The sequence below is a fragment of the Chanodichthys erythropterus genome, chromosome 15, assembly GCF_024489055.1.
Source record: "Chanodichthys erythropterus isolate Z2021 chromosome 15, ASM2448905v1, whole genome shotgun sequence".
In the NCBI taxonomy this organism is placed as follows: domain Eukaryota; kingdom Metazoa; phylum Chordata; class Actinopteri; order Cypriniformes; family Xenocyprididae; genus Chanodichthys; species Chanodichthys erythropterus.
In genome coordinates, this window is record NC_090235.1 from 6312510 (window position 1) to 6337634 (window position 25125).

Here is a 25125-nt window from a genome sequence, read left to right on the forward strand (position 1 = left end):
GCATTACCGCAAAAATGTTTTGTTTTCTAATACGGTCCAGCGCCGCGCGGCGCCATCTGCAGGACAAAGGTCAGCAAAGATGTAGGAATATCTGATCAGAGCTGTACACGGATACACATTTTTAAATCTGCTGTGGCAAAGCTACTGCAAGTGATTTTCGGTGCTGGAAATCCATATATCCTTTGCGGAAACAAACTCGTCATGGAAAGCGCAGCTCATGGTTGCTTAGTAACGGCAGACGCCACCGCAGCGTCCGAGCGCTTTGGAAAGGAGAAAGCGGCGCCGACGCGTTTTCCATGCATTTTTAGATGCGACATATGAACGGTCCCTAAAAGAGTTCAAATGGTTCAACGCCCCAAATGCGAGTAGAATCAGCGCTGAAACGTGTTCGGTAACTTTTTATGAATGGTGGTGAGAATTTAATATATAATTTGCAACGGCTGTGATGTAGCCTAGTTATATAAATAATAGTCTGACGCGCTGCATGCTTGCTGTAGCAGTAGTGTTTTCATTTTCGATTAACTGTAAATGCTACTTTGTGACGTTTAAATTTGGATTTGGGAACGCATTATTAGTCATTAGAATCGTTTATAATTTTGTTGTTTACAAAGAGAAGTTTCAGTGTCACATGATTATTCAGAAATGCTGATTTTTATATTATATAATACTATACTATATTATATGATTTATATTATCAATGTTAAAACGCAGTTTTTGCTGCTTAATTTTTGTGGAAATCCAATTTAAACATTTGTGGTAAGATTTAAAAAATAGAAAAATTAATACTTTAATTCATCATACTTTAAAGTGATAAAGTGAGTGAAGAGTGAAGACAATTAAAATGTTACAGAATATTTCTATTTAATACTTTATAAATAATATATTTGATAAATACATGTAATATAATTTCAAATAAATGTTGTTCATTGAACTTCCTTTTTTTCAAAGAAAACTAACAAATATCACAATTTCCACAAAAATATGAAGCAGCACAACTCTTTTCAACATTGATAATAATCAGAAATGTTTCTTGAGCATCAAATCAAATTGTAATGATTTCTGAAGGATCATGATGTGACACTGAAGACTGGAGTAATGTTGCTGAAAATGATCACAGGAATAAATTACATTTTATAAAATATAGAAAACTTTTTTTTATTTGTAAGAATATTTCACAATGTTGCTGTTTTTACTGTATTTTACTGATCAAATAAATGCAGCCCTGGTGAGCAGAAGGGACTTATTTTAAAATCAATAATTGTTTCCAAACATTTTGCAGGTACTTTAATATTAACAATTCTATTAATACATTTAGTATATTATATTATATTATATTATATTATATTAATTATTGTCGTAATTATTAAATGTTCCTTTTTATTTTTACAGAACAATAGTATGTATTATTACAATATATGACATAGCTTTTAATGTGATAAAATATATATTTTTTAAAAAAAGGTGCCGGGACGTGGTTCGGGTGCGTGGTCAGAGTTTCCTGCTTTTTTATCTCTAGCTAATCACATGCCTGATATGTATGTATGTATGTATATGTGTGTGTGTGTGTGTGTGTGTGTGTGTATATAAAGTCCTTATTTTGTTTTTCTGGCACACCAAAAATATTTTTGTCACTTTATAATATTAATATTGAACCACTGTACTCACATGAACTGATTTAAATATGTTTTTAGTACATTAATGGATCTTGAGAGTGGAAATGTCATTGCTGGCTATGCAGGCCTCACTGAGCCATTGGATTTCAACAAAAATATCTTAAATTAGTCCACTTTCAAATAAAATTTTCCTGATAATTTACTCACCCCCATGTCATCCAAGATGTTCATGTCTTTCTTTCAGTTGAAAAGCTGTATGCTGTATGTCCTACGCCTTCCCTATTGTACTTACGGAAAAAAACGGAACTGGCGCTGCATTGGTTCCATAAGTTGAATAGGGAAGGCGAAGGACGTACAGGGTATGCTGTTTGAAGAATTCGGAAGTGGCGGAACCACTTGAAGGAGATCATTTGTTTATATAAAAGCATATACATTTTAAAAACAAATTAGAAAATGACCGATCGTTTAGCTAGATAAGACCCTTATTCCTCATCTGGTATCATTTAAAGCTCTTTGAACCTGCTCACTCCTTGTAACACTTAAGGTGAAGTTTTCCAAACCTTATGTTATACTTAGGGAAATGACAGTTAAGGGGCTTTATGCAACACATCGTTTTTAAAAGGATTACTTAAGGGAAATTCTTAGGGTTTATGATGTTTCACCTAAAGAAACCCTTAAGTAACACTTAAGGGTGTTGCAGAAAATAACCGTTAAGTTTAAGGGAAACATAAGGGCGATCTTATGGGAAAATTACACTTAAGGTGCTTTATGCAACCGGGCACTGGTATTTTGTAACAATGGCTGAATACACCTTGTTGAATTGTTCGCTTGTTAGAGACCTGGTAATATAGAGAACTGTTTTTACTCTCCAGCATTCTCTAAAATTATACGCACTTGCTTAATAATATATTTCTTTTGTTTTTGTAGATGGACAATCTGTCTTACCAAGATGTGTATCAAAAGAGGTCAAGGGCAGTTGGGGTAAGTGTCCCAGACAGAATCAACTTAAGTTTTTTAAGAATAGCAGACATGTTTTTGTGGGTAGATTTATTCAGGAGAAGATCATTAACGCATTGGGATCCACTTGGATAAAATGAAAACCAAATGCTTGGAGATCACCAAATCCTTTTAGAGGACTAAATGACACGGACAAAGAGTGAGAGGACAGACTATATGAAACATCACTCCACAAAGGAAATATTATCATGATATCCAGCCCTTAATGTCCCCTCAGTTGTGAGTAAAATTGTATTTCAAATTATGACTTAAAAGCAAATAATAATGGAAATTATGTATCATTTAATACGTTTATATTGAATACATACATATTATATTGAATATAACATTATTCTCTTCTTGTTTAGGAACCACGTACACCCAACCCTGTGCTGCATATACTGTAAATGGATGTGCCTTGGATGCAGTCTGTTTTAGAAATAATGATGCAAGGGGAGAAGGTCTGTGAAGTAGACGATATGACCAGGTCACCACAATGTACTTCATCTTCAACCTTGAATATGCTTCAAAGCCGAGAAACACTCTAACATTCTTTGAAAAATAAAAATGTCCTGTGTAATGTCCTGTTTAAACATTATCTTAAAAAGTATATATAAATTAAAAATTAAATGATTAAAAATAATATAAAAATTATAGATATTCAGCTACATTCTGTTAAAGGTTGATGGAAATTTATAGATAAATGAATGAAATGATTTATTTGATTATTTATTTATTTCAATGATAAAAAACAATATTCCTTTTTTCTGTCCATTGGTGCCTGTGCTCATTATATTTATGTATTAAACATTTTATAGACAATCATTGTGTTCTGTATTCAATGTTTTTGAAATGGGATTAAGATATAGTTATATAAGTTATATATAAGACATATAGTTAATGTATAATTTATATTATATTTTAATAATTATTATGAATATATGTTATTGCTATCTAAAAGGAAAAGGTTCAAAATGGAACCTTAATGAGGCTTTAATGCACCTTTAAGTCAAGGTTCCAATTAGAACCTTTTTAAAAAGGTTCAAAAATGAACCTTTAAGGTTCCCCCACAGTTGCAATCGCCAGGAACCTTAAAAGGTTCATTTTTGAACCTTTTCTTCTTAGAGTGTAATGTTAAAAAAGATTTCAAATAAATGCTGTTCTTTTGAACTGTTTATTCATTAAAGAATCCTGAAAAAATGTATCACGGCTTCCACAAATAAATAAATAACTAAATAAATAAGCTGCTTTCATCATTAATAGGTTGTATTTATTGTTAATAATAAGAAATGTTTCTTGAAATCAGCATATTAGAATGATTTCTGAAGGATCATGTGACACTGAAGACTGGAGTAAGGATGCGGAAAATTCAGCTTTACTATCACATGAATAAATTACATTTTAAAATACATTATAGAAAACAGTTGCTTAAAATTTTAATAATATTTCACAATATTTACTTTGTTTTTGATCACATAAATGAAGCCTTGGTACAAAATTTTACATTTTTTATGGACAGAAATACATTTTCTAATGTATTTACAAATACTTTTTTATGGATGGATTTAGTTAACAATTAGGTCAGATAATAATACAGTACCAAGGCACTGCAACAATGCTGAAGAGAGAAAAATGTTAAACATTTCTACACAACTCATTATTAGCATACATGACATGCTTCAGCTGATGCAACCCGTCCACAACCACAGGTCTGTGACAGCCTTCCCGCTGATGATGTCATTGCCAGCATGAGCAAGCATATCTGATTTAGATCTCAGTGAATGACATGAGGTTATGTAGTGTAAGCTTAGCTCATCATCTTCAACATGCATCCCTATAGAAAGCACACTATAGGTCTGATCCATTGTGACAAGAAGATTTGTTTAGCTATAGAGCAAAAGGAATACAACAACATGTGATCAGTTGCTATGTAACCTGAACCAGTAAATGCTTATATCATTGAAATGAAAGATACCATTCATAATTGATTCAACATGACCGTCTGGACTCAAGTAATTAGCTCTGAGCTTCACACAAATGTCCTTCTAGAAGTATAAATGCAGCATCACCACAGATATTTTCCAGCTCTTTCTGTTCTGTTCAAACACAACTGTTTGTTGCTGCTTATTGTTTCTCGCCTACAGGCCTGAGTAAACACGGCTATAGTTGTAGATCAGGTCCAACAGGTTGAGCCGGAAGTGAGCAACAAGTCCAGGATGTGCTCAAGCATGCACCTTTACTGTATTTACACACATCTACTGGGAATCCCCACTGTTGTGGATTTATGGTGTATATCTCTGACACATCAGTCAACCGTTAAACAAAGGTTTGTCTGCTGCACTACTGGAGTAAAGGCAGTTGACTTCAACTATTCTGCCAAAAAAGGAGTCAAAGATTTAAAAAATAGTTTATGCAAACAGGCCATTGTTCCTGGCATGATATAATGTCAGAATGACTCATTTATCAATAGTCTGTTCAGGGGCTTTCAAACTTTAATAATCTGTGTGAGTAACATATTAACTGAGATATTATAATCTATTTCCAAAATTATAATAATGTCAAATAACTTGCTTTTATATTGTCATTGCACTAAAGCAAATGTAAAATAATAACTTTTTATTACATTTACATTATTTAAAAAAATATATTATTTTAAATATTTATTTTTTGAAATGGTCACAAAACTATATGCATACATTTTTCCTACTGTTAAAAAATCAAAGCTATCAATATTAAAATTATCGGAATTAATTTCATGATTTTAGATCAGCTTTTGAAAGCATGATATAATATTATTAAATTTGGTATATGTGAATGTGAAAAAACACTTTACATTAAACATTCATTTGAAATATTTAAAAAATATATAATCAGAAAGATAACTAATCAAAACAGAAACCAATTTTTTTACATCCAATATGATACATTTTTATATATATATAAAAAAAAAACAGTAGAATCACAGTACAAAAAACATGAGACGACTGTATGGAGGTCAGTTGCACATAAAATGTTTGACTATATATAAATTATATCTAGTGTCTGAATAATTTTGGGTTTGACTGTATATATATAAATATAAATATATATATCAGTCAAACCCAAAATTATTCAGACACTAGATATAATTTTTAATATTTTTCATTCATTTATGTAAGTGAAGATAGCAAAATAAAGTAAACTGTGAAATATTATACACAAACATTCTTCATACAGTGAACTACCAGTAAAATTGATAAAACATTTGGGACCAAAAATGATTGAAATGTTCAAGGTGTCTGAATAATTTGGTTTGACATATATATATATATATATATGTATATATATATATATATATATATATATATATATATATATATATATATATATATATATATATGCTGTATATAGTGATTGTTTTAATATTGAAGATTGAATATATATTATGACCACAAAACTTGATTAACTATCAATATTCAATATTAAAAAAATCACAATTAATCTAAAGTATGATGTAATATCATACCTGGTGTGTGTGAATGTAAAAAAAAAACATTCATTTTTTATCTGAAATCTCAAAAAAAAAAAAAAATTTAATAAACAACAAGAATTTGTAAACTCCTATTATTACATAATAATAGCCGCTAAGTTAAGACTTTGTCTTTAGTAGCAATTAGTTAGGGTTAATCAGATTCAAATTAGACCAATCTTCCTTTTTATGTAACTGATCTTGAAAGAAAAAATTAGATTACTAAATTGTAAGACTAGTCTAAGCAGTTTATGAAACCAGCCAGTGGTCTAGTAAACTGAACTAAACTAATAAGGGAGATAAATAATAAAAACAGAAATCAATTTGTTACATTCAATATGATAAATGTATATAAAAAAACAAAGAATCAAAGTACAAATAACATGAGACGAATGTATGGAGGTCAGTTGCACGTTTATTATAATTCAGAAGATACATACTGATTATTAAATAAAAACAGGCTAAAAAATAGATGCAAAGAAAGAGACAAACCAACACTGAATTATTAGATTCATAGATCATGAACACTGTTCAGAATTTATGGTAACCATGAATTAGATGTAATATTGCTTGCTGTCAACAGTAAATGGTATTTATAATTACATCATCATCTAGATCTAAGTATAAATACCTCAACATATGTTTGTCAAGTCACAGTTCAGAATTATTAAAAATGAGCATTCATAACTGTCTATAACACACTACTCTCTAAACAGGCTTTGACACTTACAAGTAAGTAGCCACTGATTGCACTCATAATACACTTTGCTGCTATATCTTCATCCAAAAACAGCTGTATATAATGTCTGCGGTCATGTGTTCTTATATGAAGCAGAAGGCACCCATCTGAAAGATTTTTATACTCAAAAACGTCTCATTAAGTAGAAAAAAAATAGTTCAGCGTTAGACAAACCAGCTCCTTTTCACTGCACTGATGTGTGTTTCTGTCAAACCCCCAAGTCTTCGAACTTTGGGGTTTGTCAGTTTTGCTTTAAAAGTATATTAACAGCTTGGGGTGAATTATAAAAGCAGAGAAATCTCCTCCAGGAACTAGGTTTGTCGGTCCTGATTAAAGAAATGGATGAAACTTGTGCACTCTCTTGTTCTCAACCATGCAACCTAATAATACTTCTCTCTGTTTTCTCTTTCTGTTTTTGTAGCATTTGCTCTTTACTCTTTCTTTTCCTCTGTTGCTGCATCGCCCTTGCCATCAGGCTTTTTAGGCGGCGGACTGTCCAGGAAGAAGTCATTGCAGGCCACGGTCAGCGCCCCCATGAGGATGATGAACTCGGTGAAGTCCACCTCGCCATCGTTATTGGAATCCAGGTCGTTCATCACTCGTTCCACCGCATCTTTATCTTGAGCGTTCTGTGTGAAGACGAAAATAAAAAAATTTACTTAAAAATTATAGTCTGTTACTGATTTAAGCAATAAGGTGCTGTATCGTGAATAAGTCACGGCTGAAGGGCGTTGTTTGGCGAAGTGGAGTGCCTGCAACCCCTTCAGTCGTGACTTATTCACGATACAGCACTAGACTCGAATACCTTATTGCTTTTGTAAAAAGGTTACCACACAATACAAATATTAAAGCCAGAAATACGCATCAATGCAACTTTCATGAAGTAAACTTTCACTAAAGCCTTCCTTCCGCCGGAAAAAAATAGTCCCTGACCGTGAACAACAACAGAAGTTACATTTTCACGCCATTAGATGGCGGCAAAGACTGTCTTTATGATTGTGTCAGTCAGTAGCAAAGACTTTTATATTGAAAAGATTAAATTGTTGCGAACACGGAACAAGACGCAACTGACGAATGCTTTGACTAGAGCTGTCAGTCATGGGAAAACCCCTTAAATGTTAAAAGGACAAGATAATACATTGGACATTTAAACAGATTTTTTATTATGAACATAGGACTGACCTGAAGGAAAATGCTAAATCTGAATGCAGGTAATAAACTCTTCTACATAAGACAGTAAGCTTCAACAATTGAGAACATACAGTCTACGTTGCTAAGAGTGGTTGCTAAGGGTGTTGTACACAGAACCGTTGGGTAAAGCGGTCATACTAGCCGTGTTTTATCGTGAATAAAACCAAAGTCTATAGAATAACACAAGACATGTCACTCGTATTGTTTTGAATGGGAGAAAGTGTAACGCGGAATAAGTACCGCCTTCAAAATAAGAGCCAATCGCCGACTGGTAAAGTCATTGCGTCACTGCAGCGGTCATTAATGAGGCACAAGAGACGCGCATTTAGGTCTGCGCATTAGCTTGATCCAACCTAAAAATACAGTTTTTTTGTCATGATTCGAGCGTTTGGAAAACAAATTATGAGACAGTTGTTGTCAGAATTCATTGGTGATTTCAAATATGAAGTTTAATCGAAAGCTTGGCAAACAGCTTTGGAGAATTTGACGTTTCCCCATTCAGCTGCATGGATGCCCAGGATGACCGAGAAGCGTTTCAAAGATGGCCGCTGAGTGAAATGACTTGTCTTAAAGGGACTTTGATAAAACACAGCTATTGATCAGAATCAAGGACAAGAACTAACCATTTTTTATAACACAAATTACATTATGTAATCTATTAGATTACATTTTAGATTACTTTTGACCTAACTTGTTCATCACATAAGTGAATAGAATGAGATTATTTTGTACCATACTGATATGAAAATACAAAGGGAAAACTAATTAAAATACTTACTAAAATATATATATTTTTGATGTTTACCTGCATGTCATGTGACCATTTACCAACATTAATGCGTATAATAGCCTATGTAATATGTAATCAATAAAAAAGTAACTGTAATCTGATTATGAGCATTTTAAAACATAATATACTCTAATTACAAGTACTTAATTTTTGGATTCTGATTATGTAATCTGTACTGTGTAAATATGAAGAGGTGTTTTACTTGTATTTAGAATTAGAATTACATTGTGTTGTGTTTTAGGGTTAAAGTAAATGTTGGTAAATTCAATGAATAATGTCCTGGTAGAAAATTACTGGTACATTTTAATTTTTCTACAGATTTGTTTCTTTAAGTATATATAAATGTGCTTATAATGTATAAAAGTGGGGCCAAAGTGACAAAATGTGCTGTTACTTTCCTTTTGAAGCCCTGAAAACTCTTGAAGTTGAGTAGATATTATGATGGAAAATGGAGGAACTCTGGGAATGTTAATGAAAGGGAATGTATGTGAACTTCAGTCGAAAGAGCCAGAAGCTGAATCCACATACATGATATTTACATAAGACATAATTGCAGGCTCACTGAATCTGTAAACCGTTATCATATGGGTGTTTCCGTAACTTGCAGTAAATGCAAATCTGAACTTGCGTTACAGGTTGTGTCACATTCATTTTTAGCAGGTATTTAAATGAGTCTATTTTGCAGAAGTTCTGAAGACTTTATGTGGAAAGTTTTTAACAAAATGTAGAAGGGAATATGAAAAAAATCTCTAAAATATGTTTAGAAGAAGTCAATACAATATTGTAGTCAAAATTGAATTATTAATTTATTTACTATTAATTTCTTAATAAATGTTCAATGTTTTATTTTTTAAAATGTATTGGAGCATAATAATCCAAATAAAAAATGTTTGTCTTTGTAACTTTTCCAGTCACTCCCAAACCTATTTTTCTATTCCGATTTGGAACACTCACTTTGCATGACCAAATAAAATCCCTGAGGATAAAATCGAGCCCCACCATTATTTGCTTAATATCTTCTTTGTTTTTTGGCTTTGAAATTTGGCAGTCCATAAAATTAAAACCGGTTGCAAAAGTTGTGCAATTGTGCATGTGCTTTCTTCTCACCCCAAGATAATTTCCCAGCTCCTCTGTCAGAAGTTCCCTTAGTTCCCCTCGGCTGAGCGTGTATTTGTCTCCTTCCTTTCCGGAATACTTATGAAAGGTCTTGATAAGCATCTGCATGGCGCTTTCCAAGTTGGAGCTTGGTTCTTTGGACATGCTGTAAGGTGGTTAAAAAGGTCAAAGGTTAGATACAACGACATGGCGCGCCCCTCGCTAGACCCTGCTGCATGTATGGTCACATGACTAGCATGGGTGGAGCTTTGGCTCAATTAATGCTGGCACAAACACACGTTTTGGACTAAGGGTGAAAACAAAATGTGAAATGTTCTCTCAATCATTTGTTTGAGATAATATCCTTACTGTTTGGGGGTTTTATTTGATTTAGAGGAAAATTAGAGGTTCTGATTAGGGGTTTGTCACTCAAAAAGCAACATTCTTACACATCACACTTTGAGCGTGGCATCTTGGATCTTCTTTCTCCAGGTTCAGCAAACTACTGCGCATGTAGAAACAGACACAGTCATTGATGAGGTGCAACAGAAGATGAGAAAGACTTTGGAGCATGAACAGCATTTGGCAAAAAATACTGCTGGAAGGCTGAACGCTTTGCCTCAGAGTTGTTATGGCTGCATTTTGGTTTTTCTAGACACCAACTTAACATGTTTAGGTCATTTTGATGTCAAAGACACACAGAGAGGTAACGTTAGACCTCTAAGTATTGTCGTACTGCAGGTTTGGCACTTTATGAGAGACATACGCTCTTAAAAATAAAGGTTCTTCATTGGCATCAATGGTTCCGTGAAGAACCTTTTATGTTCATTAACATTTCCATTTTACAAAAGGTTCTTTATAGTGGAAAAAGGATTTTTAGATTAATAAAATGTCCTTTGCGCTAAGAAATAATGGCTCTTTTAAGAACTAGTCACTGAACGCTTCTTTGGGGAACTCAAAATGGTTCTTCTATGGCGTCACCCCTTTATCTTTATATGTATAGGTACATTTAGATGGAATTTAATTGACCCAATGCATGATTAGATAAATTGGTCTATAGTACTCTGGCCTCTGACTTGAACGCTCATTAGTTGTATGTGAACGCTTCCCTGCTCACATCTAAATCATCTGTTGCTCATGTAACAGGGGACGCATCTCTCAAATGGAAACCACAAGTGAAACATAAAACTGTCAAAATGGAGATAAAACTACTGGCAAGTTCCCCAGGGAACCTTCGTCCAAGTAATCTGAGGCTCTCGTGAAGACGCAAACACACACAGTCACACCTGAAATTATCCTAAAGCAAATCCATTAGTTAATTTTTAGGATAGAGGCCAAAGTTAAGTGGAAGACAGAGTTCTGTATAGACTATAGTAATGAGAACCAAAATAAATATTGCAAAATGAAGAAGAAATGATAAGACAGCATTGGATGGTTACCGAAATTACTCCTGGAATCAATTAGAAAAGTAAAAAATAATGGAATAACATCAAGTAAATGGTAAAATGCATTATTGTTGTCCCATTTCTTACATGTCTGCACTATAAATAGCAGCATAATTGAATTGAGACTTTGGACAAGGTTACTCTAATGAGGCCTCTGTGCTCAGCTCTTTATTTGAAGTACTACACCATCTAATTTAACTAATTAGTTAAGCTAAGAGAGTGCCTAATTAGGAAACTCAAATGGTGACATGCGGATTTGAAACAAATACTGGTGAACTCTACAGCTCTCGAGTACAAAAACCAAGAACCATTGTTCATGAAATGGACACTAACTAAAAAGGTCAGAATAGTTTTAATGTCCCGCAAGGCCATTAAAAAAGTTCAACTGGAAGCTATAATGCAATGGAAGACAGACAAAAATGGCAATAATCTAAATAAACACAAGACAATTGGAAAAAAATAAGCTGAAAGGTGAAATTATGGCACATTTCTTTGTAGGACGTAGAAGGAAACAAGAAGCGCATCCTCATTAGTGGTATCAGAATAGAACGGACACCGATGCCATGACAACCAAGATGAGAACGGTAACGAAACACCAAGTGACCCAGTGACACTAAGGAAACTGACCGTTCCTTGACATGTAAAGAAGGAGAGATTAATTTATGTGCATAAAAACAAATGCGTTTTAATCTAAATCTAACTCATTCGATGATATAGTCTCAAAACTGACATTTACATTAATCAAAATCAAAGACATAACCATATATTCAGGATTGGCACGTAATATAGTGAATACAGGTAAAGTGGGACACTTACGTTTTTTGTATGTGGATATATTTTAAAAGTGTGACAATAGTCCTACACCATAGACATCTTCATCAAATTTTACACTGAACAATGGTAGATAGATAGATAGATAGATAGATAGATAGATAGATAGATAGATAGATAGATAGATAGATAGATAGATAGATAGATAGATAGATAGATAGATAGATAGATAGATAGATAGATAGATAGATAGATAGATAGATAGATAGATCAGTGTAAAATCTAGGGAATTATCCAGGGGAAAAGGCAATTAAGTTCAAATAAAATTCTAATTGACTTTAACTTTAACTCTAACTTAGACTAGACATTCATGGTTATATCTGTATCTTATGATAATAACTCCACACAAAAGTTGTAGTAGCACTGACCTATGGACAGATATTTGAATAAGACAACAAAAGAGTTATCAACAGATAATCCAATCCGGAAGAGCATTCATTAGCTTTCTGCTCTGAGAGAAAGGAGTCCTTTCTCTCGCCTGAGCTGTCTGTCTTACCTGAATGCCTACGGAGAGCTTCCTTTGTCTGTAATGAAGTGCAGGAGATAGTGATAGACAGCCGGAGAGCTGAAGCACAGATGAGGGGAGAGAGAGAACCTCTGGGGTTTAAATATCACTCACTCGGCCCCCTCCTTTCTCAAGAGCATCTCCCGCATCTTCAGTTTCGGCACCCCTCCCATACTCTCCTCATTTAGTTCACCTGCCAATACAAGGGCCATTTGACCCCGTCATGCCAGTTGACTCGACACAAGAAGACTCTACAGGCCAGTGGAGTTTGCATTACAGTCCTTTATTGTTGAGTAGCTGAAGATGGTCAATCATACAGCATAGAAAATGAAGACAGAAAATGTGGTCAGTTGGTTACATTGAGCAGCTACGTTAGCTATGCGCACTTAATGAAATGCTCATGCATTTGTTCAAAAGACAGAGTTTCATGTTAATTATAGGTTAGAGCTGTTAACTACTTCTGATTGACTGACAATTAACATCAAGCTTGAAGTTTTTACAGTATTAACAACGTGTGGTCAAAACATGAATGTTAATAAGGTGTGATGACGTTATAATGCTAATGTAGTGAGGCCTGGCAACACCAGACACGACTGTTTTGGAGTCGGACACACCAAAGTAAACAGGCGGTTTTAGATGGCCAGGATATACATGACAGCCTGAGATAAATGAGAGCCCATTAGCATGATCTAAATGAGTGTTTTAGGCAGCGTAGGATTTCTCACTGATGTAGGCTATACATAACTGTATAATGCATAATGTAGTATGTGATGTATTATGTAAGCTGCTATAATGGCTAAATAGTGAAAGTACCTGTGCATCTGTCTCTTCTTCTTGCATGTTATGGCTTTACCCTAGTTGCTATATCAAAATTCATTGAATCATTGATAATTAGTGAAAAATTCAAGGAACAGTAAGATAAGGTTCCTCATCAGGCCTTCATTACAGGGTTGTCTAGCACATGACTAACCAATGCATGATGGGATACAACATTAATATTAGTAATGTCACTAATCAATATATTATTCTAGCTGTATTCTATGGTACAAACATTTTACTAACGTTCCCATTAAGTTCATTTTTAAGAAGTTATTACCAAATGTTTTCTGAATGCTCAAAACGAGCAGTTCTTTAATGTTTTAAAAAGGTTTTTTCTTGGTTATATGAATGTTGAGGGAACCTTCTATTTTAATCATTTTTCAAACATGTTACTTTTAAATGTTGTCTAAAGAAGGAACAGTAAGATAAGATTCCTCATCAGGCCTTCATACAGGGTTGTCTTGCACATGACTAACCAATGCATGATGGGATACAACATTAATATTTGTAATGTCACTAATCAATATTATTCTAGCTAGATTGAATCTATCGGTATCTACTTACCCAGCTAACAAAAATATGCTCGAAAAACGTTTTGCTAACGTTCCTATTAAGCTCATTTATAAAACATTTTTTCTGAATGTTCTCTAAATGTTCAAAATGTGCTGTTCTTTAATGTTTTAAAATGTTTTTTTTTCTTGGTTATTCGATGTTAAGGGAGCATTCCATCATTTTTCAAACATTATGATAATATTACTTGAAACACAGTAACACATTTAAAATGTTAGCCCAACGTCCAAATAAAATGTTTCAGGGGAAAAAAAGTTCCATGAATGATATATAAACGTTTTGGGAACATTATTAAAGACCAGAAAACTTTGAACAAACGTTATTAGAATAATGTTTAAGAGAACCTAGCCAGAATGCTAACCAAAGTTCTGTGAAAGTGTTAACTGGGTATCTAGCTACGCGCTAAACATATGCTAACATGCTAGTTGTGATCATATCACAAGTATTAAATGTGTTTAAAAGTGAAAAATATAAGTGAAACTGGTCAATTCTGATGTTAATATAGTCTTTAAGAGATTTTAAGACATTTTACATTTCACAAAGCTATTAAAACATATCCAGACCTATTACAATAAAAAAAAAAAAATAACAGCAAAAGAAAAATAAGTGGAGGCGAATATGGTTAAAATAAAGTTTGAGGTTGAATGTTTATGTGAATGAGTGATTACTGAAGTGTGATTCTTTTGTCCATCTTATTAACTGTCTTCAGGGGTCTAACCTTAGTGAACCAATACTATGGGATGTCTTGGGGCTCTCACGGGGCCACTAGGGTCCCCTGGTGTGGATTCCATCCCAAAGGCTTTTAATTATTGAGCGTCAGCTATCATAAGCACACTAAGCATCTGATATTCCAGCTCTTGAGACAAAGCACTAAGATGGACAGCATGTGAACGTCAGCATGTGAGAGTTAGATCCAAGTACACAAGCCAGAAAGCATGCCATAAAACTATGTTATTCAAAAGCAAATTTGTTTATTTTCATGCAAACAAGGCCCAGAAATGTGAACTATAAAGTACGTGGGTTGCATAGTGTTCCCATGTGCGCCACAAACGCAAGTCCCACATTTGAATGGTGGCGGAATATGTTAAATTCCTGCAGAAGGGCATTTCATCAAATAAAAGCAAGGTGAAAAAAAGTGCTATTTTTATACTTCTGCAACACTGGAAAATACATAGTACATTAACGACTAGCACCGGAGTCGACTGAGTAACCCTGTCATAGAAAGTGGCACAAACAAAAAGTAAACATAATGGATATTTAATAATGCCTAAATTTAAGCATTTTTGCTATGAAACGATGTCTGTTCTTCATTCACGGATGATTTGTGGAGACATTGGAGCGGGGACACAGTGGTTGCAGTACCCTTACAACAAATCTGGCTCAAACAAAAGGACTTAATGATTAGTTATTGCACCCCTTTGGCCATTTGTCACATTTGCGGCTGTCGACACACACACACACTATTATTACAAAACAAATCACAGGCATGAACTAATTTGCATACAATCAGAAATTAGTATTATTAAGAAGGCTACACCTCTTTGCAGTAATAAAATTGGTAGTGTATTGGCCGGGTTTCAAATGTATGTATTAAAATATCACAATGAAAATGACGAATAAAACAAACAGAGAAGCATTTGAGATGCGACAATCTCGACTTCCTCGAGCTCCTACGACGCTTCCTCTGTTTTGATCTTCTCTTCAGCTTTATTCTCATCAACTTTCGCTTCTTCCTGTTCCACATCTGTTTTTTTCTCTTCCTCTGGCTTCTGCTCTTCGGCCGCTGCCTTCTCGACCACTGGCTCGTCTTCTTTCTCCGCCTCCTTTGCTGCCTGTGGCTCTGCCTGTGGCTCTGCCTTGGGCTCTGCCTGTGCATTGGCTGCCGCCTCAGGCTGCGTCTCCTGGGTTGAACTCTCTGGTTGTGTTTCTTTTTCCAAACAACGCTGTTCGCTGACAGCCTGCGCCAGATAGCCAATCAGTTTCATATACTCCTGGAAGCTGACCTTCCCATCCTGGTTGTTGTCAAGCTGTTGACGCATGTTTTTAACTGCCTCATTGTCCTCTGAGCCCTAAACACAGAGTTCCTCAGATGTTAATCACTAATGAAACAGGTTTGCAGCTTGTATTGACTGTCATTTCACATTTGAAATGGATTCAACTGCTCATGGTGATACAACATGTTATATGAACTAGGTTCTAAAAACTTTCTGTAAAAATGTAGATGGTTCTTGCTCATGAGAAAACTTGGTTTTTAGCATGTTGCTATGTGGTTACAAGTCTGGTATTCTTTTAGGAAAAGGATCACTAGTTGGGATTCGAATTTGAATCACCCAAAGTGGAATTGTGCTACACCTTGCCCATGAGGCTATCGGCTCCGACAATGTTTTTTTTAAGTCGGCATGAAACTGAAGTTGCGGTAGTCTTTTCTTCTCTATTGTGATGTACACTACACAGCCAGAAAAAAAAGGAGAAAAAAAGTCACTGTTTTAAAGGGTTAGTTCACCCAAAAATGAAAATTCTGTCATTTATTATTCACCCTCATGTTGTTCCAAATCTAGCTTGAGCTTCCATTTACACAACTGATGTGTGATTTAAATATTTATATGTGAATAAAAGCCTAAATTCAATCTGTTCATCGTATAAAGCAATCAAGTCTCTTCAGAAAATTTGGACTAAACCACTCGGTTTATGGATTCGTTTTACGATCTCTTTATGAACTTTTTGAAGCGTCAAAGTTGTAGGTATGTCAATGGAGGGACAGAAAGCTCTCAGATTTTATCAAAAAGATCTTCATTTGTGTTCTGAAGATGAATGAAAGTCTTAAGGGTTTTGAATGACATGAGGGTGAGTAATTAATGACAGACATTTTTATTTTTGGGTGAACCAACCCTTTAAATAGGTGTGACTGGATCGTTATTGGAGTGATTATTATGTTTAGCATGTTATATGTTTGGCAACAGTTCTTTTAACCCTAATTGATGGAGTGTGTAGCTTTTAATTTCTTAAACAACCAGGAAGACACATCATGACCACATTCCAGGATGAATGTCAAGATTCATCGGGCTCAAACTGTGAAAGAATGGTTGGGAGAGAACATGAAGAATCATTTTCACACATGAACTGGCACCTCTGTGTGTGCTGGAAGAGACTTTACAGAGTGCTCACCTCTTGCATTGTCAATACAAGATATTGACCAAAAATGGATGCACCTCTTGATGGAAATAAATGTTGTGATGTTATTTCCATCAAGTGGTGCATCAATTTTTGGTCAAGATCTTGTATTGACAATGCAAGAGGTGAGGACTCTGTAAAGTCTACTCCAGCACATCCCAAAGACTTTCAATGAATTTAAGGTCTGGACTCAGAGGTCCCAGTTCATGTGTGAAAATGATTCTTCATGTTCTCTGCCAACCATTCTTTCACAGTTTGAGCCTGATGAATCTTGGTTTTGACATCCTAGAATACGGCCATGATCTTCCTAAATGGTTGTTTAAGACATGAAAAGCTACACACTCTATCAATTAGGGTTAAAAGAACTGTTGCCAAAACATAAAACATTCTAGAAACCTTTTTTTCCCCTTTGTTTTGAACAAGAAAAAAAAATGTAGGATAGGACTTGTAGGAGTTTTGTCTATTGGGATTGATTGGATGGTTGGATGGTTGTGGTTTGCTATCGGTCGATCTCATGTGAGTGACAGATTGCCGCCAAAAACACCTCATTAGAGAGGAGTAGAGATGCAACTACAAGAGGGAGGGGAAGCAATTTTGATCAAAGTTAACGAGGGCACATGAATTATAAAAAATAATTATGTGTACAGATAAATAATTTATAATAATCTGCAATATTCCATAAAAAAAAATTAGAATTGTCAATTTTGATTTTGTGGTGACTTGAAATATATTGATCTACAGGGTTTTTTCACTCGTTTATGGTCTGCCAGGCAAAATGATTGTTTAGAAGATTAATAGTCCACTTCTCCACAACAAGCTGCATGATTTGAGGAATCATTCATGTCCGTAGCACAAACAGTGCAAGATGAACGAGCGCCACAAAAAGTTTTCCTCTGTAATTTAATGTGGCACCGGAGCAAATAACACAGCAGCATTCTTCATGGCAAATGACTATTTGGACACAAGTTTGTGGTTTCTGCTCAGCTCATCAAAGTCCAGATAATAAGAAACTGCTCAAAAAAGAAATAAACCAGGGCCAACCTGTAGCCATGGAAAAAACGAGTGTACTGAAGACAGATATGGTAACTGAATGATGGCTGAATATCAAATTAAGTTTTGCTAGATTTAACTAAACTAAATGCAGCTTCTAACCGTCACAATGTTCTTCAGCTGGTTCTTCACAAGGCTCTGAAACTCCTTCCCTCCGAGGTTTTCCTTGCCCTTAGATGACTTCAGGTAGACACCCACCACGGTTTTAATTGCTGCCTCCATCTTTGCTTTCTCTCTACAACAAGATGAAAAGAACATTTAGTAGACAGCTGACATTAAGGATGCATGGATATTAAAATTTTGGCTGGTGGACGATGAATGACCAATAAAATTATATGCTTTTTTGTTGAAATAAATTAAAAATAAAATACTAAGAACTAAAAATCAATAATTGTAAGTGCTACAAGTGAATTTAGGCATCACAGCATTATAATGTACAGTATAAAAAGGGAATATATTCCTTTTTAGATTTGCTGTAGATTACCATTCAAAAAATAAGTATGATTTGTTTTATTGTTTTTGAATAAACAATTAATCGATTCTGCATTTATTTGATCAGTAAAAACAGTAATATTGCGAAATAATATTACAATTTGAAATAACCATTTTCTATTTAAATATATTTTAAAACGTAATTTATTCCTATGATGCAAAGCTGAATTTTCAGCATCATTATTTCAGTCTTCAGTGTCACACGATCCTTCAAAAATCATTCTAATATGAAATTTGCTGCTCAAGAAACATCGATTATTATTCGATATTAATCAACAATTAGGCTTCCCTATATTTTTGTGGAAACTTACTTTATTTCAGGATTCTTGGATTAATAGAAAGTTCAAAAGAACTGCATTTATTTGAAGCAGAAATCTTTTGTAACATTATAAATGTCTTTATAGTAATATTTGATCAATGTAATGCACCCTTGCTAAATAAGAGTATTAATAACAAACACTTTTGGAATATTAGTATTTTTCTAGAGTAAAGTTACATGAGCTTTAATTTCCATGCATAAATAAATACATAAATCGTTTGTTTTATCATATGCCAGGTGAAAAATCATGTCTGATTTAAGTTTAATACTTTACACAAACCCTAACCCTAAGAAGAAGTGGGGTCATTTATGGTTGGTGACAAGCTCCTTAACATGTTAGAGCCAACTCTCTACCTGAAAGTGTACTAGGGTGTGGAGAATGGAAATCTTGAGGGTTAGAAGTGACAGTCAATTGCAGATAAGGGAAGAGAGAAGAAAGAGGCAAGTCGCCAGTGGCTGTCCTGATCTTTGATAGGTCATCTGATCTACTGATGACCGAACCGCACAGCGGCTTCATGTTTCTCAAGGGATTACCAACAGCTCAAGCATCCCTTCTTTCTTCACTCACTCTTTTTTTTTCTGTAGTTTGTTCCTCTTGCTCTCCACACCTTTTTCAATGTAAAGAATTTAGTCCTGCTTTTCCCTTTCTTTGACCAGCATTGCTTCTCTTTTCTCACGTATAAGATTTCATGCGGGCAAACGTTCACTCTCTCTTGCATTCCACTACACAATTTTTTATTACTGAATGGTCAAAGTTTCAAAGGAAATACCAATAGCCAATCAGCTTGCCTCAATGAAAGGATGGCATTACTCAGATTCTTTGATGAGGTGCAGACAGTCATAACTCAGCTATGTTCGGCATGAAAATGCGGCGATCAGATTTTAAGGTAATTTCCGAAAACCTCTATTAAAGTGTGATTAATATATGCACACTGTAAACAATTATTTTCATGATTTGACAATTTTTTTTCTTTTGTCAAATCAACTTCAGTAATTAATGTGGTTCAGATAACATAATATTTAGAGTTTCTATTGATTAAACCAATCAATCAATTTCAATGAACTCAAAAAGCAGCCAGGAAACTTGCTTTTTTAAGTTAAACCAACTATTCTTTTTTTTACATTGCAGCGGCAACAAGTATAAAGACATCCATAGCAGTGTTGTTTTTGTTAGGTAAAACTATTAAAAACATTTTTACTAATTCAAATAAAACTGAAATAAAATTAAATATAGGCCTAAATATTACATGAAACACTTAAACGTACACAAAAATTAAAAATGTTGCCTTGGCAACTAACTAAAATAAATAAGTTTAAGTATTAAAATGACTAAAATTGAAATAAAAGCTATATAGAAATACTTAACAAAAATAAAATTAAAATGAATGAATGAAAATATAAAAATAAAAGCTAATTTTAAATATTAATCAATATTATAATAGTAGGTAGGGTAGTCAACTTCCTCTAAAAGTTCCAATAATGTAAAATGTTCCTGTTATAAGAGCAGCAGAATGAATTAAATGAACCAATGTGCGTTCAAAAATTGTACATTTCATTGATAAAATCTTGAGCTATAGACACCCGAGTGTCTCACAGAGAAATAGAAAGAACAACTTTGAGGGTTTGTCATCTTTTGAATTCCAATCATTGCTCTTTACGCAAGTCATTCAGACTTAATCAGAACGTTACAGCTTGCTTGTTAAGATGAGGATTGAACCATATAATTTGCATATAGCTGTACAAAACACAGTGACATCCATCAGTCAAAGAAGCCCTTCGGGTTGTTATTGCAGGTCAAAATCTGTGTAGGTGTGCTTGTCATCCGAGACGGTTTCTAATGCCGCCAAATTAGCTGACGCACAAACACACAGAGTTTCCTCTTATCAGCAGTAATAACCACATCGGCAGGTAGTAAGCAATTAAGAAACATGACCATTAGCCTAATTTAATGAGCGCGAGAGAGAGAAGGAGATACAGAGATGACGCAGTACGCATATTAAAGTTTCTGGTTTCATAGGCCGTTTGAAAGTGAGAAGGACTCTTTTACACTAACGTCAGGTGGAATGGTGCAGGAAATAGTTTTCTACTTCATTGGCACACAGACACTCAGCTAATGATGTCACAACGCAGCAATAAACTATATTAAACTTCCTATTGGCTGTCGAATATTAACCCTACATACTCGTACAGTGTCTTAAAACAAAGAGAACATCTCAAAACCTAGCAAGCAGCCTTTCTAGACCTCATTTATGGGCATCACAGACATGTTTTGAATTTCATTGCACCTATGATGCCCTAAAATGATAACATGCACTCTTCAAAATAAACGTTCTTTACTGGCATCAGCGATTCCATGAAGAACCTTCAAAATCAATAGAAACTTTTCATTACGAAAAAGGTTCTTTAGATTTTTAAAATGTTCTTTACACTATAAGACTGTTCACTGAAATGATTCGGTAACACTTTACAATACGGTTCATTAGTTAACATTAGTTAACTACATTAGTTAACATGAACTAATAATGACCTGCACTTATACAGCATTTATTAATCTTTGTTAATGTTAATTTCAACATTTACTAATACATTATTAAAAGCTTGTTAACATTAGTTAATGCACTGTGAACTAACATGAACAAAGAATGAACAACTGTATTCTCATTAACTAACACTAACGAAGATTAGTAAATACAGTAACAAATGTATTGCTCATTGTTATTTCATGTTAGTTAATCCATTAACTAATGTTTAACAAATGAACCGTATTGTAAAGTGTTACCAATGCTTCTTCTATGGCATCCCTGTGAAAACACCCTTTTCGAAACTTGATTTTCAAGAGTGCATGATTGAAAGATTTTGCATGCTACAAAAGTGTCTGCTACTAGGCTATAAAATGTCCATATACTATATTTAAACTTAATATTATAGAATACAAATTTAAACATATGAAAAATATTAGTTTATGCATTCTTTAACCAAAAAGGCAAATGTAAACGATGTTTAGGCACTGTTGTTTTGTTTTGTTTTACCTGATTTGACCCTGAAAATTGACTTTTGTTGGCATAATCTAATGAACTAATATTTCTGACTACAATAAAACCAGTTTAAGTAATAAAAAGATTAGCCTAGTTTCAAAAGAACAAGATAAGCAACTTTTATCTGGATGTGTTTCAAAACCTAATGAGCTGCCAACCTAGACAGCGTTCTCATAAAGAGACCTAAACTCACAGTTTAGTGCACAAGCACCTGTTTACACAGAAAGCAGCATCCTAACTTAAATAGAGCTTATGAGTCACAACCCCTACTGTACAGTCAGGATACAGTCAGCCCTTATCCACACTACAAACAATGTCTACATGCACCCTAGATCAAAGGGCCGTTGCTCTGTTGAAGTCAATGCTGTGTTGTTGTCACAACTCTAACACACCTTCTCTCCACAATCATATTTCTAGTGACTATAGGCACCGTTCACCGATCCTATTGACTCCTTCAACCCTGGGTCTCAACCCTATCCAGTGCCAGTCGTGAAGTCGTGTGAATTATTGACGTTTTTGGCCCCTGACCTGGCAATTCCGTGCGCGCTACCCAAGACAGTCTCGGGCTTTAACCCAAAACTCTCTCAGACAGACAGACAGCACGTGGATGGTTAATAATAAGTAATGAAGAGAGATTTCTTCCATTACTTAAGTGTCTCTGCAAAGCAGACATGACCTTTTACTGTTCCTGGACGAAATGAATAAATAAATCCGTGCAAACAACCTCATAAAAAAGGACAATGGGAGGCAGACGTATGCAGTTTAACACTCGTGCACTCTACAGTTTCTCTCCAATGCGCAAAAGAGATTGAAAGGTTTGCGTTTCCAAACGGGTGAACGTGATACGCGCGCGCTCTATCACAGTAACGACAATACCCGCCGCTCGCGTGCGCCATTAAAAATTCACACAGGAACAACTTTACCAGTGTATAAAAACTCGTGGGGAACAATCTTGAGGTAGTTCTTATTTTCTACAAACTGAAATCCCTCGAGGATAAAACAGCTTTTGGTGAAATTGGCTTCTCTTTTCTGTTGAGTCAGACTTGATTTACTGTTGGCATAGAAGTCTCAAAATGTCATAATCTATAAATATTACCTAATATGACTACAATAACATTAGAAATATACTTTAAATATTAATTATACACGTGTATTTATCTTTATATAGTTAGGCTATAAAGTAGACCTACTTTTTATTTATATTCGAGTTTCTTTTTACATTTTTATTTAAATTATTTATTTAAAATAAAGTCACCTTCACAATAATCTTAAAATAGCCTATTATATATTCAATTTTAAATAAGCCTAAATGCAAAATAACGTAAACTTCTCAATAACCTTAAAATATTATATTCATTTTAATAGCTATACGTTCAAAACACCATGTAATAGGCTACAGAACTCACGTATAAACTACATGTAATTGTTGTCGTGTGCACTCTTAATAAAAACGCCGTGAATAGCAACGCTTCAAACCACAGAAGTTCTGTAAATTCGTACAAATTCGCATTGGCTGAGTGTGAAAACAGCAGATGTTTTCAGATTCAGCTGGCTGAGGATGGTCGGAGGGTGTTTCTAAAACGTGGCGTTGACACTGTACAAAAACTCGTACAAGTTCAAAACTCAACGTTTTGAGTTTAAATGAGTCGGTAATGCGAAAGAAGCGAATTTAGGAGCACTTACCCTAAAATGGGGACAGCGAGGATTGACAGTTCGCAGTAGCTGCAGTAAAACCTCTTTTTTTTTTTCTTTTCCTTTTCTTTCCTACCTCCAAAAAAAAAAAAAAAAAAAAAAAAAATTTTCAGACTCGAACCGCTGCCGAATCTCTTCCGTGATTTTTTTCGTAAACGGTTTTTTTTGCCCCTGACTGACAAATGAAAGGGCGTGTACCTGGAGGAAGGCAACTAGGGGACGGACTTAGTTGGCTGTTTTAAACAGGACATTTGAGTTTTGAGATGATTCAAGGGCTAAATTTGACACTTTTAATGTTGTCTACCGCTGAATGCAGCTAGTTTCACACTAGAAATCACTGGGAATCATGGCAGAGGACGGTGAGTTTTGTCTGGAGCTTCAGTGGGAAGTACAAAAACGTTAACCCTTACCTGCACGATGTTTGCACTAGTGTCAGAAAATAACCTCGAGGCAAAACGCGCCATTGTTTTATCTTTTACAACGTTTGGTATATTTCATAATATTCTCGTCTTATAAAGCCTCTAAAAACATAAGTGGTTTCTGTTAGATAAAATAAATAATTTCCTGTAAACTGGATCAAAATCCTCCATAATGGAAGATAGTAAAGAGCTGTGTAGATTTCTTAGTTTTCGAAATAAACAGCATTGAATGTTTTGTGATAGATTACAGGCCTACATTTTGAATTTTAAATATATGTGTCATAAATAAATGACACTCTGCATGTTTATATATGCTTAGAAAATAAACGTAAAAGCTGTTACAGGGGGCGAATATTTGCCTGTAATATATTTTTAAAAAGTACATTTCTGACACCGGTATTCACAGAGACTACAAAGTGCTTTATTTTTTAAACGCCCCAGGAATTAATATCGTCCGGACTCTTGTTAACTGGAATGCATTGTATTGAGATAAATCTTTAGACAGCATTTAACAGGCCTCAGGGAAGACATATAGTGAATCATATCCCAATGCCCACACGTTACTACGATTATCTGTGTTTACAAGAGGCACCGCCTATGTAAAGTGGTTTGTACTGACTGCTGTACTTTTGTGTGGACCATGGCCATGCCTTATAGTCACACCTGACCTCACATCTTTTTGATTATGCTACAAAGTGCACTTTAGACTTTTGTCTATTGTGAATGTTCGGGAAGATTTAAAATCTCATCCCCCCTGCTGCCACTTTATCCAACCAGTTGGACTATAAGGTTTAAAATCTTGATGCATCTCTGAAGGCAGGTTTGTATTGACAGCCAATGTTCTT

The 25125-nt window shown here is 34.5% G+C and overlaps 2 protein-coding genes across 2 annotated transcripts; both read right to left on the reverse strand.

The window, feature by feature from the left end:
* Positions 1-6603: 6603 nt before the first annotated feature.
* s100s (S100 calcium binding protein S) lies at positions 6604-11637 on the reverse strand. Its single transcript, XM_067361841.1, has 3 exons — positions 10382-11637; positions 9945-10098; positions 6604-7485 (listed from the first exon to the last, which is right to left on the reverse strand). Exons 1-3 carry the CDS (start codon positions 10402-10404, stop codon positions 7288-7290), a joined length of 375 nt encoding a protein of 124 aa, XP_067217942.1. The 5' UTR covers positions 10405-11637; the 3' UTR covers positions 6604-7287.
* Positions 11638-12985: 1348 nt separating this feature from the next.
* s100u (S100 calcium binding protein U) lies at positions 12986-23933 on the reverse strand. The gene is made up of 3 exons (XM_067361840.1): positions 23853-23933; positions 18426-18558; positions 12986-16171 (listed from the first exon to the last, which is right to left on the reverse strand). The coding sequence occupies exons 2-3, from the start codon at positions 18543-18545 to the stop codon at positions 15773-15775; spliced, it is 519 nt and encodes a 172-aa protein (XP_067217941.1). The 5' UTR covers positions 18546-18558; positions 23853-23933; the 3' UTR covers positions 12986-15772.
* Between the last annotated feature and the right edge of the window lie 1192 nt (positions 23934-25125).